The following is a 16,701-nucleotide window of genomic DNA, read 5'->3' as shown; positions in this document are numbered from 1 at the left end:
AAGATAAGCATTTGAGATAGGTCAGAGGAAACATCTACAAGTACCCATTGCTTTCCATTTACTGAACCAGAAATCCATGTGATCAGTTCAGACTTACACATATAACTTTTAGATATCCAAAGCCAAGTGACATAACTCCTACCCCTTCTTGAAGATTAACATGTTATATAGTTTGCCTGTTGTTATACAAGCAGCTGTACCTACAGGTGATTCAGTGTTTTGTAAAACAAACTTTTTAAAAGTATAATTTAAATTTATTGCTATTGTTTGTAAAAATGATTTATGGTCATATAAAAATTTTGCTGTATTAAGAATGAATATGCTATTAATAACAGTGTCAGTGCCTAGCCCAGTTACATATTCTAGAAACATAACAGCAACCAGAGGATACTATAACAATCTATAAAATGTGATTAGCTGTCTTAGAAACCTTTTAGTTATCTAATAACCCTTTATTTAAGGAACCGTCATAAAATGTGACTTTTTTCATTAAACCCTCATTGAAGCAAACGTACTTGGCTAATTAAAATTAGCAGCAATGATAGTGAAAACTCATGCTGATTCACCCAGGAGAGTGATTATGGATGTAGATATTTCCACCTTGGAGTCACTAGTGCAAATCCAGCCAGATCTGTAGAGATTTAAACTACTCCAGATTAAATGTTTATTTGTTTATCTAATGAATTATGAATCTTGGTTTTGTTTCTACTGAACAGATGTCCAAAAACCCCTCAAACCCAGCACTACAAGAGGTAACAGCTGTCACTTTTGTTAGTGATCCTGTAAGGAGGTAAAGCAAGCAGGACATATGTTTACACTGGACTGACTACTCCTCCCCTAGGATCATACTATCACCCTGCTACAGGTCAAATGTGAAGTACAGTATGCAAACAGGTCTGGAAATCCTAGGCAAATAATTTAAAAATATTATTTCAGGCCTTTATTTTACATAGTTGTAGTTATAGTAGAGCTTTTCATTTTCAATATTTTTTTATTTTTCTAAAATGTATATTACTTTTTGTTTAAAAAAATAAAAGTTTCTTTCCCATTAACAGGTAACAGGTTAGTCAAGTGCTGGAATAGATCGTATTAAGCTAACCTTGTCTTTGAGGAGGGAGATGGGTTAAATGGTTTCTCAAGAGCCCTCCTAGCCTTAATTACTTCAGAAATGATAGCACCATGGAAAAGAAGTTTCATTAGTAAAAGGGAAAAGGCACCATATTTGTGTAGGATATAAATAGAAGCATCAGAGACATCCCTTGAAATAAAGAATAGTTAAAAGGTCCATGGCAGAGGTGTGCGGACAGGTTGGCAGTGGGGGAGATTTCCTGTGCTGTAGATGTACATGGCACCACTCTCCATAGCATCAAACTAGCGATATCTCTGAGCATTGTGTCCGAAAGAGGCAGGGAGAGAGAGAAAAGTGTTGTGTTATGTTACCGTGTGTTAGCACACTGTAGCTTAAGGGTATGTAGGGGGTGTAGATTACAAGCCATCAAAAAGGAGGGGTTCTAATAGAAATTCGGACAGGCGCTGTATGAGCAGCTGGCTTCCTGCAGTTATATCAGAAGATAAGAATATATCAGCCATCTGCTGATGCACAATAAATAACATAAAAGTATTTTGCCTGCAGGCTGCAAGCATCACTGATAACTGCATAGTGAAAACTTTGGTTGAGTGTATATCCTGCACAAAGGCTGAACAGAATTGGTTTGACAATCAGGCTGAACGACAAGCAGTCAACAAAAATTGATTACAAAGTCATGGAGAATCAGGTAAAAAAAAAAAAAAAAACAAACAAACCCCCCAAAAAAACTGAAAGAGGGAAGATTATTTTCTTACCCATGCTGGATACAAACCCTACTGGATGCTGATATGCTGTTTTTTCTATTATCACTAAACGTGGATGGCTCAGTAAGTGCCATTGTACCCACTGAGTCAATACTGAACCAATATTACAGCAGTAAAGATTATATTTAATTATACTGCTATAATTAAAGCACATAGAAGTACAGTAGTAATTATATTTTCATACCTGATAATTTAAAGACAGATTTCTCTTTCCCCATTCAAAAATTAGGTGCCTAATTTAAGTGAATTGCCCTTAGTACTTGCAGGATAAAGAGAGGTATCTCCAAGGTACGATTCACCTCATGTCTCTTGGAATAACATAAATTGCCTTCTGTGGGTCTCTCTCTCTCCACTGACCTCAGATGGAGTCTAGAGGACTTGTATAGAGAAAACGCTTGTGTTTCATATGGGTAAATTTAGATGAGGTAAAGATCACCCTTAAATTCTTCTCCATTTCACAAGAGCACTGGCTCTTGCTTCAATGTCCAGATGAGTTCAGATGGATGTATTTAAGGGTGAGGATTTCAGCATTCCTGGAGCTATATATGAAACACTTCTTGTCTCCCACAAATTGTGTTCTGTGTGTGGCAATGCAAAAAAGGTGATTTTGCACTCAGGACTGTAAATGAATAATTCATTGGTAAAATAATCTTTGGGAAAAAGGATCCTGGGGGAAAATGATGAACTCGTGCCTCAACGGACAGTGCTAATTAAGTGATCTGCAGTAGCCTAGATGGGTGCTGGGAGGAGATGGACAAAACTGTGTTAATTATCAGCAAACATTTGTTGTTAGTTAACACTGATGGGACGACGTAGCCCCCAGTCATTCACCTGGGAAGATCATTTCATCGAATCATGAAAAAAAAACAACAAAAAAAAGAAATCTCAAGAGAACATCTAATCAAACTATATCTCTGTTGTGAACAGCTTAATAGTTATTTCCTCCTGTCCATACACTCTCATTTTTACCTGGCAAATTTTCATGCATTTCAAAGGTTAAAAAAATCAAGAAAGGACAAGGGTTTTTTGGTATCTTGTAAACAGTAGCTTGCACAGAGACTCTTCCAATTAAAAAGCACTAAGTAATATTAATAACTAGGTCAAATAGTTAGTATTACCACTACTAAGGTAGGTTCTCCTTTTAATAGCAACTCATTTGGGAGCAGCGGCTGGGTTGTGTAAGGATTGAAGCTGGGATCTAATAGGATTTGTTTACCAAGCATGGTGAGTGCATGAAATGACTTGGACTTTTGATCCAAACTTAAAGTGGTAGCAGAAAGAGAGAAAAGAGAAAATGCACCAGCCTAGCTGATTTTTTTTTCAAGACAAGGGACAGCTCTGCTAGGCAGCAATGCATGCTGGAAGCAGAAACAGCACAAATTTCTGATCTTTCATTTTCTTTCTTGGTTGCTGGTGCCAGCTGCAAGGGGCAGGAGGATGGTGATGTCTCATTTCTACAGACCACAAGAAGGCATGATGGAGTTTCTGCATCTCTCCACGAATCTTTAATTCCCACTGACTCTTCCCTGGACTCCCAACATGGGAGCTCCTCACATTGGTCATCTCACACCTACGTTCTCCTTAGACATGAGCAGAACTCAGCTCTGAGTTTTAGTTATTTTCTAAAATAAGTTTGAATTGTGATGATTAGTTATCCAAGACCCAAACACAGTTTCAAATCTCATTGATTTCAGTGGAGACCCAAGAGCAGAACATCCCCTTTAGCAATTAGAGTTGGTGATATTTTCATGTTGTATAGTCTGTGAAGGTTTTTTTCACACATTCCCTCCCACCCCTGCACACACACACACACACACACATCTACACACAAACATCCCGGTTTTCTACGGTATTTTTTTAAACTCCACGCTTCTGTAGATTTTTTGATTTCCCTTTACACTGAGTATCTAAGTGAGGTTTTACACTCATGCTCGCCATGCAGCTTTACCAGACAGAGGCAAAGAACAAAGAGAAAATACTTTACCATCTTCAGAGATGATAAATCTGAAGAGTGCAGGACACTTGACAAAGACAATTTCACCCACACTTGCAGGTTTCCAGCATGTAATATTGTCCCACATTCCTGGGCAACCTATAGAAGAGAAGGAGGGATAAAATACATTGGTGGTGGAAATCCATTCCTTTCTTCACACTTATTGCACTTTATAGTTGGTTCTTTTTTCTATCCATAAAAATGTGCTTGTTTGGAATAATAAACAGTGTTATTTTCTAATAAGTTTTCTCTGGAATAAAGTAATTTTCATTCATAGGAATAGCACAAAATATGTCGTTGCATGGCACAATAATGACCAGACTCTACCCTAGCAGAAGATGACATTTCTTAGTCCCAGTTAAATCACTCTAACAGAGACCAGAAACAAAATTTCCCTTGAGCATGAAATCTATTGCCATGTAGCTATATTTTAGTAGCATTTAACCATCTTTCAGTATTGCTGAGTTAAATCTTTAGGCATCTTTGACTTAAATACTATACATTTCTGTTGGCTCTAATCCTTGTCAAGGGTTGGGTATTGGCACATTTTGGAATTTGATCCAGGGAAATGACTAGAAACTGAAAAACAGATTCTGCTTCATAGAATCATTAAGGTTGGAAAAGACCTCTAAGGTCATCGAGTCAACTCAACACTACCATGTCCACTAAACCATGTACCTAAACGTCAAATCTACACGTCTTTTAAATACCTCCAGGGATGGTGACTCCACCACTTCCCTTGGCAGCCTGTTCCAATGTTTAACCACTCCTTCAGTAAAGAAATTTTTCCTAATGTCCAATCTAAATCTCCCCTGGTGAACTTGAGGCCATTTCCTCTCGTCCTATTGCTTGTTACTTGCGAGAAGAGACCAACACCCACCTTGCTACAACCTCCTTTCAGGTAGTTGTAGAGCGCGATGAGGTCTCCCCTCAGCCTCCTCTTCTCCAGACTAAACAACCCCAGTTCCCTCAGCCGCTCCCTATCAGACTTGTGCTCCAGACCCTTCACCAGCTTCATTGCCCTCCTCTGGACACGCTCCAGCACCTCCATGTCCTTCTTGTCGTGAGGGGCCCAAAACTGAACACAGGATTCCAGGTGCGGCCTCACCAGTGCCCAGTACAGGGGCACGATCACCTCCCTGCTCCTGCTGGCCACACTATTTCTGATACAGGCCAGGATGCCGTTCGCCTTCTTGGCCACCTGGGCACATTGCCAGCTCATGTTCAGCCGGCTGTCAACCAGCACCCCCAGGTCCTTTTCCTCTGGGCAGCTTTCCAGCCACTCTTCCCCAAGCCTGTAGCGTTGCCTGGGGTTGTTGTGGCCGAAGTGCAAGACCCAGCACTTGGCCTTGTTGAACCTCATACCATTGGCCTCAGCCCATCGATCCAGCCTGTCCAGGTCCCTCTGCAGAGCCTTCCTACCCTCGAGCAGATCAACACTCCTGCCCAACTTGGTGTCGTCTGCAAACTTACTGAGGGAGCACTCGATCCCCTCGTCCAGATCATTGATAAAGATATTGAACAAGACCGGCCCCAGAACTGAGCCCTGGGAACACCGCTCGTGACCGGCCGCCAACTGGATTTAACTCCATTCACCACAACTCTCTGGACTCGGCCGTCCAGCCAGTTTTTTACCCAGCGAAGAGTGTACCTGTCTGAGCCGTGAGCCGCTAGCTTCTCTAGGAGAATGCTGTGAGAGACAGTGTCAAAGGCCTTACTGAAGTCCAGGTAGACCAATAATAATAATAATAATTCATCCTACAGCCTCTTTTGTGGATATGTGAGGGAAGCTCACCTCTTTCATGTTGTTCATTTTCTTAAAAAAATATTAGCAGTAGAAATGTCCCCCATTAGTAAAGAACCATCGTAATATCATTCTCTACCTTTACTGCAGTTTTTGCTCTGCAGAATATAAACTGAATGTCAAAAGGATGATTTTGACATCTAATGACTTCTTGCATAAGCTAAAGACAGAATCAGGTCTTTAACAACTGTTCAGAGATTAAGCTTCAGCTTTGAACTAAAGATCTGAGTGGTAAAGAACCAACTTTCTGTTACATGCATGCAGAAAGAGGAGATGATGGGATTGTGGACGGGAGTTGTGTTCTCTTAGGATATAGAAAAAATCCAGATCCCATCTGCTATTGTAAATACAATAAAGGAGCCCAGCTCCTGCTTCTTTCTGATCACTGTGAGACATGACAAAGTATGACTGGCTTTCAAGAAGCATAAACTCTCCTGTAATTCTGTAAACCACCATTTTACTAGCTCATAAACCTAAAAGACTAATATTCCTACTAATATTTAAAAAAATAACTTAGTGAAGGAATCTCAAATGGGAATCATCTTCTACCTCAGCAGGAAAAGAAAGAAAAACTAAATCTAAATATCTCCACTACTTATTTGCATTTGATGTTGAGATCGAGTATGTAATCTTATCAACAGTTAAAAGCTGCAAGCTCCATGATTTTCTAAGTGGTTTTCTGTTCATATACTCTTTCTTTGACTATGTGCCAGGAAAAATAAGATCTTCAGTAAAAGCAGATAATACTTCAAAGTGTCATACTTTCAGCCTGGCACAAGTACAATATAATGAGGTTTGGGTGATCAACTTTTAAAGCAATGTGGGCTTTATCAGCTTTGGTGATAGTAGCAGATTTCCATCAGTGGAGAATGTACGCTCACAGGGCTGGACTTGGTGTATTTTTTCGATCAGCTTCAGTGGCAGGGAATCAAGCTCTATGTTTTCTCACAAAATATAAGCCAGATACTACCATGTGTGGTGGATAGGGCAGTTCTGAGTGATACAGTGTCTGAAGAATTAGGTCAGTCTCAAACAACACTGTTATGGTGTTATAATGACAGCATATGGTAAGGGGTTGATAATCATTATTTCAAATTAAGAATGCAGCATCAGATCACATCATGTAAATTAATAACCATATAAAATCCTGATCCTATTACCTAAAAATTCCTCAGCTTTGCCAGACCCACCAGAATACAGTATTACTGCAAAAATGCTCGTTCATTCATCACAGGAGCTGGAAAAAAGGAATCCTTTACATTTCCCTCTCCTCTCTCATTCTTCCACTCCTACCCTAGGTTGTTTCCTTTGCCAGATGGGGATCTCATTGTATGAATACTGTGATTCACTAGAACATCTCCAAAAGTCTCAAAGACTGGGGTTTGAAAAGTTTTGCAATACAATCAGTGTATTTGCTAAAGATGGAAATCAAGATCACATTGAACACTATTAGATTTTATTGTCTTTGATAGCTAATGTCTGTCCACGCAGTAGGAACTGTATTTACCATGTTAATCTGAAGACACGTAGTATAGGTTTATAGTTCACTGATGTATGGCACTCTGTTCGAAAGTAAAGGATATGTAAATATCCATGGAAATGAGACATTTGCTTACAAGAGATGTTAGAGACAATCAAAGTGGTTAATGAGATCTTCTGAGAACCACCTGCTAGCCTTGCTCACTTAAATTAAATGAGTTTGATAGGAATAGGGAAAGATTTCTTATTTCTTTTTATTACTTCAACATCAGTTGTCTTCCAAACATTGGGATAGCAATAGATACTGCAAACCAATCGAGAGAAATGCAAGGAAATCCTCATACCGCAGAAAAGAAAGTGTAGACACAGAATAAATATTTCATAGCACTGTTTTTCAAATTCAGTTATACCAGGTGGCTGTTTTTGTGGTAATATCATGCAGAGCTAAAAAATAACCCCGTTTAAAAAGACATTATAAGTTCGTTGTGCTTGAAAGTACTGATGTGCTGACATTGGAAGACAGGGATAGAGAAGCAGAGAGTCAAGTAATTTGCCTGAGTTACTAAAATAGATGAGTGATGGAGATTGGAAAGAATTCATAATCAATGAGAATGTTGCCTGATCCTGCCTGGAAAAGCATATTTGAAACACACAATTAATAAGAACAAAGAAAAGAATGACGAAAAAATTTAAATGTAATAAAGGCCAGCGTGCGCAGTCCCCTTGCATTTGTAAACCATGATACAGCCAGCAACTCCCGCTGGGTGAAATCTGCCCACGGAAATCAATGTGACTTGAGTGTGAAACTGCACAGTGGGGTTCTCCTCTAGCACTGACGGTATGTCTCCATTGCCGTGTGATGTAGGGATGTCCAAGCTAGTTTTAAAAGAGGTGGCTCAGACGCTGCAAACAGCACGGCACAGCTTCAAGTGGGCAAATTTTCCTGGTTCTTGGCATGTTAGAAATCAGTAATAACAACAGACAGTTTTAAAGAATAAGATTTTGTGTGGGTCAGAGTGAAAACTGGTGGTCTTGCTAATGGATGGTCTTGAAAACAGGGCACCTTGCAGGAAGCACAAACTCTGCCTTCCCTTCCCATGCCTGCACTGCAACCTGCAGACTGAAATTCATGTTTGGTAAACTTTGTGGGATTCATCTCAGTTAACGTAAGTGGTGTAAAACTTGGCATGTGATCTTGGGTAATTGCTTATGCCCTGTTCATAGCATGGGCAGAAGAGTGCTTCATCTTATTCAGCTAGTCACCTCCTCTCCGATGGGATGGATGATCCTTTGGGAGCCCCCATCCCTTGTCACTGACTTTTGAGGAAACACAAAGTAGTCACTCAACTATTGGATTATTATTATTATTACTTTAGGACTGGTTTAACTTGGCTGAGACTTACCCTTTTACCCTATTCAGCTAAGCAAAGTTTCCTCTGTAGTTCATGAAGAGAGACTTTCCAGATAGGGATAATCCCATTTTAAGGTGGCGGTGGCAGTGAATCACACTGTGAGTGTACTTCCATGTCTTCACTGACTACACTGAGTAGAACGAGGCTAAGAACTGTCTTAGCCTAGACAGCTGCCTATTTAACGGCTGAAGCTTATATTCCCCATAGGGTCTATGTGGTCTTTTGAAGCAGACATGAACCAACTCTGCCCTTGGGCAGAGGGCTGACCAGTGGCCATGCAGCCTCCCTTAGCCACTTTGAGCAAAGGAGTCCAGCTGAGGGCTGGGACATGTTACTGCAGGCTGTGAACAGTGCCAGCATAGCTGTGTAGCTCCTGAGCAATTCAAACCACAGGCAAACCACAGTGGCTGCTTATGAAAAGCCACATGATCAATCCCTACATCTCTGTCTCAAGCTGCTTCTTATAAAAGTGAGATAAAACTCGTGTTTAGACTGCAAGCTCCCTGTGGCAGGATCCACTTTGTACTGTTCTTGTGAAATGTATTTCAAAAAACAGAGTCCTGATTTCAGCTGAATCCACAATATGGATTTTATATGAATTTCATATGAAGCCCATGATTCCTAAGTTTAAATTCAATATTGTTGAAGCTGAAGGGGGGTGCCTCGTACACCTAAGGATGGATCTGACTTTGCAGCTACTGAAAAAGAACAGCCTTTCAGAAAAAGGCCAAATTTCATAACAAGGAGGAAACTAGGGAGATTTATCATTGCAGAATCTTCTAATGCAATTTTTAAATTATACCTAACGCTAAAACCATTCTAGTCATCCTCCCTCCGTGGAGGTTCACACAAGCCTTGTTCCCGTCCTTCGCTTCAAATTAAGCCTGCAGGAGCAAAATACTTTCTCTCTAACCTGCTACTCCTGGCACCTGGAAGGTTCCCTCCTTACCTGAAATGTCTGGACAAGCACCAAGAGAAAAAAAAAAGAAAAACAAAACAACAAATCCCAAAGCAAGCCATGCTGGCAGAACAGCAGTGATAAAAAGATCTTCTGAAATTGCTTACAGTCCCTTATCTTCTTTTTCTCCTGTGTCTAGGGCTGTCTTGAGAGTCCCAGTTTTGATAGTGGCTAGATATAAAACCAGATTTTAGGCATCCCCATAGCTGAAGTTCACTGAGTTCAAGGAATGGACCTCACTTTAAATCCCCTGAGAATAGAGCCTGTTATCTTCCACCAACACGGAGTCACTATGTCACCAGGACTATGTATAAATTCTTCTTTTTCTATAGATTTGTGTCTTATTTTCTCATGGTGCCTGTACTGCAATACCCTCATTTACACTCTCTATATTTAAATCCTTTTAACAGTATCCATAGCATCCTCCCATGTCCTTATCCTCTCCCTAGTGCGACATGCCTCCTTCTCATCTCTGCTAACTTTTTGGCAAGAGAAGGTGCAAAAACAGAGACCTTTTTTGGGTGGCAAGACCCTGTGTACTAATTCACTCCTCACTCATTCACTCCTCTTAATAAAGTAAGTCCTACCTGTCTCCCTCTCTATGAAAATAATTATTTTGACATCTGTCTTGTGCTCAGCACACCATTTTCACAAAACATAAGAATTTGCAGCTCTGAGACTAGGGCACCTCTGTCAAATGTTACTGACTTTATTCAGTGGACTCAAAAAAGTGAAGGAGGGAGTGAAAAAAGGAATGTCAGGACAGTGGACAAAGGGATTTATGGATTCATGCACAGACAAAAAGGAATAGAAAAGAATTTGCATAAAATTTGTTTCCTTATGAAATCAAGAAAAAATGTAAATACATAAATGTTATACCTCTGTATTTTTCTGTATGAAAATAAAGGGTTAAGATGAAAATCCATGCTTTTGGCTTACAGCATTCAGTTTGATTTTCAGTTCCTCTCCTTATTTATTAATTTAAAGTATCACCTTCAAGGTCTTATTGCCTTCAGGAGAGTAATATCAAAGGAAACGTAATGTTACAAGCCAGCATATTAAACTGAATTACACGATGCACAATAACTTTTAAAGGGCATGCTACATATAAAGCCTTTCAGAGAGAGGGAGAATATGAGATAGTTGCTCTCTGTTCTTTCATAAATCTAGGTAAATAATGAAATAAATAATGGCTTAAGCAAGGCTTGGGTATGGGGCTGAGATTTTCAAAAGTAGTTGACATTTCAAAGGAAAGGTATCTTATAGGAACTCTTATTACAGAAATGGTGGTTCTGTCAGTGTTTCAAGTTAGGCAGCAAACTGATAACACTGTCAGATTCAATAGTCTCTTTTGAAAGTCCAAGCCATAAGAGAGTAGAAAAGAAAAATCAATTGAAATTCCAAAGTTATAAAAAGGGAGGAAAAAAAACAAAGAGGAGAAAAAACATTAAAGGAAGACATTCTATGTTGGAAAAGAGAATACTTGATCACACACAAGGAAAAAAGTCATTTCTTCCTTAAAATGTCTTATATACAAAGCAGGCATGAAAGAGCGAGTACAAAGGGGAAGGTGAGCAGAGAAAAAGGAAAGGATTTTTCCTTCCCAGTTCTGCTCCCAATAGATTCTGAAATTACTTGAACAAAGTCTATTTATTCAGCATATGTCATCTGGACCAGCTATTACACTAAGAATTTGTTCCTCTGTCCAACTTTTACTACTACTGCACAGACATGCGCCTTGCGTTGTTTAACGCGGTGTTCATTCACCATAACAGTATAAACATTATGTACGTAAATCTGAGCTAAGTTCTTCTACATTTCTTTTATATGCATGAAGAAAAACAGACACCTCTGGAGGGCACTGCTAGAGGGCTTCTAAGATAAATTATCCTCTGGAGATGCGTATTTTCTTCCACTGATTAGAAAAGGCACTAAGACCTAATCTTGGGCTTAAAACAACTGGAATTAGAGCAGAGGAATTCCACGTGTATAGTCCTCCAAGTGACTCAGCTAGGGCTGTATGTGAAGAAAAATAAACTGTGGTCAACTTACCAGCAGTTGGCCCACCTTAATATTTTCCATTGCCTTTCTTTAGATAACTGCTGCCTCTGGTATAAAGTTATGCAACGCTATATTATGACTATTTAGAATCCATTGTTTATGTAATGATAATTATATAAACCATGATAGCATTTTTTACTAGTACATCATTATCAGTAAAGTGAGTTGTTTTATGGGATGATGTTTTCAGAGATCTAAGATGTACTAAGTGCAGCACTGTTTTCAAAGAACTATTAAAAATATCATTAATTTATGAAATAAAACATTGGAAAAAGTTATTTGAGATATTTCATTTCTTATCTACCAAGTTAATCCTAGATTATATTAAAACTAAGAGTGAAAGAAACAGAAACAGTGTTTGTTCTTTGAGTGGAATAGTGAGTTTTATAACATAACAGTAGAAAAAGATGAGTTGAAGATAGAAGACTTTAGATCTCAAAGATTAAGTGCATATGCTTTGCATTTGCCAAACATAAATTGTATATTTTAGAACTGGGAGCTACCAAAGTTCAACAGAGAGTATTTCACTGAGTTGGAATGTTCTGTATTACTCAAGCACTTTGGTTCACCTTCTGACCACCTTAGCAGTGAGCCACACAAATCATAAATTAGAACTCTATTCTTATTCCTACTATTTTGGTGGGGAAAAAAGTAGATACAAATACACACACAAGTCACTCTTTGACCATGATCTGTCTCAGAGGTGAAAAGAGAATGAAAGTCTTCTCACACGTGCAAAAATTCAACCATTAGAACTACTCTCCTCAAGAGGGTGAAAGGTTCTTTTCTATGTCTCATGTGAAACACTTAAACCTCAAAAGAAACGGCTAATACTAGATTATTATTTTTTTCCTTGAACATTTTATACATGGCAAAGATCAGCTTTTAAATGACAGGAGCTGTTATCTATAATTAGAGAGGTATAAACCTTTTTTCTTCTTTTAAAGCTGTTTAATTCTTTACAATCATAGGATATTTATTCTAAGCTCACACTTATTGCTGTTCTTGCATTGTTACCTGCCAAGAAAAACTCATCCAAGAAAATCTCCAGAATCCTTTAAGTGCTGCCAACCAATTGGCCTTAGGTGAGCTTTGGAGAGTTTTAAAGGGAAACTTCAGTTTGGCAAAATGTTTGGAACATTTCTTTGTCTAATTATACAGAGGAGTAAAAAGCCAATAGTCTGAGAAATGGAGAGGTGTTTTTTTAAAAAAACTTTCTTTAAATATAATAAAAAGGATTGGTTATTCATCTATGAAAAAGTCACCACACTACTGTTCTGGAAGCAGAGACTGTGAAATTACTCAAAAAATTGGGAGATTTTATTCCAACACTGCTGGAGGACAGAATGACACTTACAAGCTGCCAGAACCTGAGCCAGTGCCAAGCTCACCAGCTGCAGATAATCTGGTATCACTCAGGACATGGGTTATGTGAGATCATGGGGTACTGCTGGAGGCAGCCTTGACTGGCAGCAGCTGGTACCCCTCACTTCTTTTATGGCTGGAGGCAGCCGAAACAATTGTCATCATCCTACCCCACACCACCACGTGATTCTGACACACTCCTTTACCTTCTTAGGAGAAGAAGAGGTCACGTGCTTTTCTTTATCAACCTTATCTTCCATTAATTCTCTAAGCTGAGAGAGAGGGGAAAAGGGGAGCTATTCCACCAGTGCCTAGAAGTGCATACATCACGGTGCTACAAATCTTAATCCTTAAATGACTGGGCTCAGAGTCATTTCTGGGAAGAGCATAGTAAAAATACTGGCTGATGTTTGCAGAGTTAAGACAGTGCTTGAGAAGAAAGCAATAGAGTAAGAACCAGAAAGATCTGTTCCTCTTCCACAAAGCCTTACCCTTCCTCTGTCAGATCCTACCCGAATGGATCCTCCCCTTCACAGGCACAACCTACCCATAAAAAGTGATTGACTAAGGACAACAAGGTGGAGCACTACCAGCTGTGTCCTATCTTTTTGAATAATTTCAATTAACCATATTAACAAAGCCTACAATTGTTTGTGGTGATGGAAGAGCGGGATAGAAATAAATATATATTATCTATTTATATACATAATATATAAAAATGTTATATATAATATGTATTTTTCCCCACAAGTATTAATGTGCCTCACAGTGAAGCCTGGCTTTCAGCTAGGGCTGTCAGTAAGGAATCTTTCCAAGCTGTATAGCTGAACAGTTCATTGCCACTTTTGCCACCCATGGAGAGTAGTGATATTTGGCCCATTATGAGATTTATAGGCCTGTGAAGAAGACATCTGTAAAGATCACTAGGATAACTAGTTGCCATGGATACAGAGAAAGTAGAAATTTTTTCAGTGTGTCTTTTTGGTGTTTTGGAGTCTGCATTCCTTTGAAAATGGAGAGAGGATTTGATTGCATGGAAGAAGATGAGAGGAAGTTTTGGTAGCACGTCTCTTGAGCATTGAGGTTTCCCAGTAATAAATTCAGGCTTTAAATCTGTTCTGTCACAAAAAAAAAAAAAAAAAAAAAAAAAAAAAAAAAAAGATAACATATTCCTTTGATTTGTTAGTTTCTAACTAATCTCATAACAACACTGAAGTGGGACTAAAATGGGACACAAACCTTGAAACAGTCTCTGAGTATAAGGTTACAGTTCAACCTTAAAAAATCCCGGTGGAGAACAGGATTTTCAATGGAACAAAGCCTGAGCTCAGGAGGTGCCTGGTCAATAACATTTGTCAGGAATTTTGACTTGTTTCTTAAAGGATAAATAGACCAAACTAAGCAGACAAACATTAAACAACTGAAGATAGCAACTGACCTCAAGTCTATATGACTGATAATTTCAGAACTTATATTAAATTCTGTAACACATATATTAACTTCCCTCAAAGGAATTTACAAATTATTGTTATTTAGGTTTCATGGTAGCTCTGGGGGTAAGAAGATTTTCTGCTCTTTTCACAGCTGAAAAACTAAACAAAAAAAACCCAAGCCAAAACAAAATAATGGTGGCACTGAAAGCTAAACACTCTCCAGAGTAAGGGTTGTAACAGAGCTCAGAAGCAAGCTGCCCCTTCATATTCAGACTCCTGTCCTCCCCACTTTCTTGCTTTTCTATTGTTTATAAATAGAATTATCTAAGTGGAAAAGGCACGTCTGTAGTAGAAGATAACTTATAACAGATCTTGGGCCAAATTAATTCCAGATGTAACCACAGTGACGCCAATGTGGATACTCTTGAGAGTCATTTATTCCTTGTTTACTCCTTCAAATCTTCTGAGAATGAGAAATGACTGAATTAAATAACTTAATTTCTTCCAGTGTGCAAATTCCATAATCTCTCCTGGAAATTGTTCTAGTGGTGAATCAAACAATTCCTTATTAGAGCCCATGGGACCTTATGATCTAGTGGAGGAAACAAAGGGAATAAATACATTATAAAAAGCCAGTTCATACTCTGTTAAGAGGCACGTTAACACATTGCTTTTCATACTTGTGAACAGGAAGACAGAAGCTGCATTTTGTTCAAGCTTTTGGAGTAACTAAAAAACAAATCTTGAAGCAAAGGTGTGATTCAATAACAATGTCAGAGTTTAACAAAGCCTATCTCCTGTTTCATATTGAACTTCTCTGACTCTGCTCACAATATATTCAGAGAGTAGAAAAACTAACACTAAAAAATAAATGCAATCCAGCCTCACAAGCACTTGCATACATCTGGGAAATTTTGGTCAGTATGAAAGAGACTAAAGGAAATGATATTACTATTCCATAAGTTCCCAACTACTAGATGCCTTCCTGTTAAAATAAAGATATATAAAGATATACGCCTTGATCTGGGCAGGTTACAATCTGAAGTCAGTGAAAAGGCAATGTGAGGGGTATCAATAGATGAAAATGGAAGCAGAATGCATGATGAAAAAGGACAAAGGAGATGCTAGTGAAGCATGGAGAGATATGATCATTCCCCTGGTAACAAACCGTGGATGCTTCCACTTTTTTTTTTTACTTTTTTTTTTTTCTTCCTGAAAAGATTTCTTTGCAGAGAAAGAAAGGGAAGAAATAGAATGGGATGTAGACTGAGAAGGAGCCACCAGTTCCATTACACCCAGACCAGCACTATCACCAGCAAGCAGAGGCCATATAGATTTAATCCAGAAAAAGTAAATGTGTATACACTGCTCACAACTCTATATTGTGTAAGCGATAACATACAAAATCTACTAAAAGCCTATAGTAAAGCACAAAAAAACAAAACCCATAAACATCATAATGAGACATAGGAAGAGGTCAGAAGTATTTCCAGTGTCCTAGATTCATGAAACACATTAGGTGAAAATGCCCAGAAAACCATAGGAAGTGGACACAGGAAGGCCAAAACCAGTGGTGGTAATGCAAAATCCGAACTGCTAGAGACAACATAATTCCCCTTTGCTTGCCTTTAGATCATATCCTTGGAGAACAAGGGTAGTGGATCTGTCTTTCTTTGACTAAAGACTGGAAGGACAGAGGAAGAAATGGGAACCAGTCATTAGAGTGTTGAAGCTGCCATCACTACTTGATGATTTATGGTGGAGGACCAGTAATACCAGTTTCAACTTCCAGACATATAGAGATATGCATGAAACCTCCAACACTGCTGGTTTAGTCACTACCTTCATCAAAGCCATTACAGTCATCATTGTAGAAAGTGGTATCTTGGGCTTTAACCATATTTAGGGAAAAGGTGTCTGCAGATCCTCATTTTCCTTTTGTTTACTGCTGTACATAAGGAGTTAATTCCAACAAAAACAATGAGTTTCTCTATGTATAAAGCTGTTATAAGTTGGAGACTAATTGGTTTAGAGAATTTAGAGATGGGTTAAAAAAGAAATATGAAAATTAATTAAGTATATTATTCCTTCTCCCTCCCTTCTTACTAGAAAAAGTTAAAGACCTAGTAATAAAAGAAATTGTTCTGTGGTGTGGCTCACAAATATGTGTGGGCAGGTAATTACACTCCCATCTGAAGTTAAAAATAACAATGAAAATTTGCATACATATAATCAATATTCTTTTACTGGTGGTATTTATTGGAATGTGGAATAATTATGGAAAAACAAAAAAGAAGGCTAAAGGGACCTGTGGAGGTCATAAAGATTATTCCCTGCACCCAGGT

At 38.6% G+C, this 16,701-nt stretch overlaps 1 protein-coding gene across 4 annotated transcripts in view; it reads right to left on the bottom strand.

The window, feature by feature from the left end:
* Nucleotides 1–16,701, bottom strand: part of ADCYAP1R1 (ADCYAP receptor type I) — a 149,802-nt gene that overhangs the window by 52,539 nt on the left and 80,562 nt on the right. For all 4 annotated transcript variants that reach the window (XM_075144287.1, XM_075144288.1, XM_075144289.1 and 1 more), the window contains exon 4: nucleotides 3,836–3,943. In XM_075144287.1, coding sequence (XP_075000388.1) covers nucleotides 3,836–3,943 — 108 coding nt within the window. The remainder of the gene's footprint in view (nucleotides 1–3,835; nucleotides 3,944–16,701) is intronic.

This window comes from Calonectris borealis, chromosome 2 (assembly GCF_964195595.1).
Source record: "Calonectris borealis chromosome 2, bCalBor7.hap1.2, whole genome shotgun sequence".
NCBI lineage: Eukaryota > Metazoa > Chordata > Aves > Procellariiformes > Procellariidae > Calonectris > Calonectris borealis.
The sequence above is the reverse complement of the archived record's forward strand: the minus strand, read 5'-3'. Positions and strand labels throughout refer to the sequence as shown.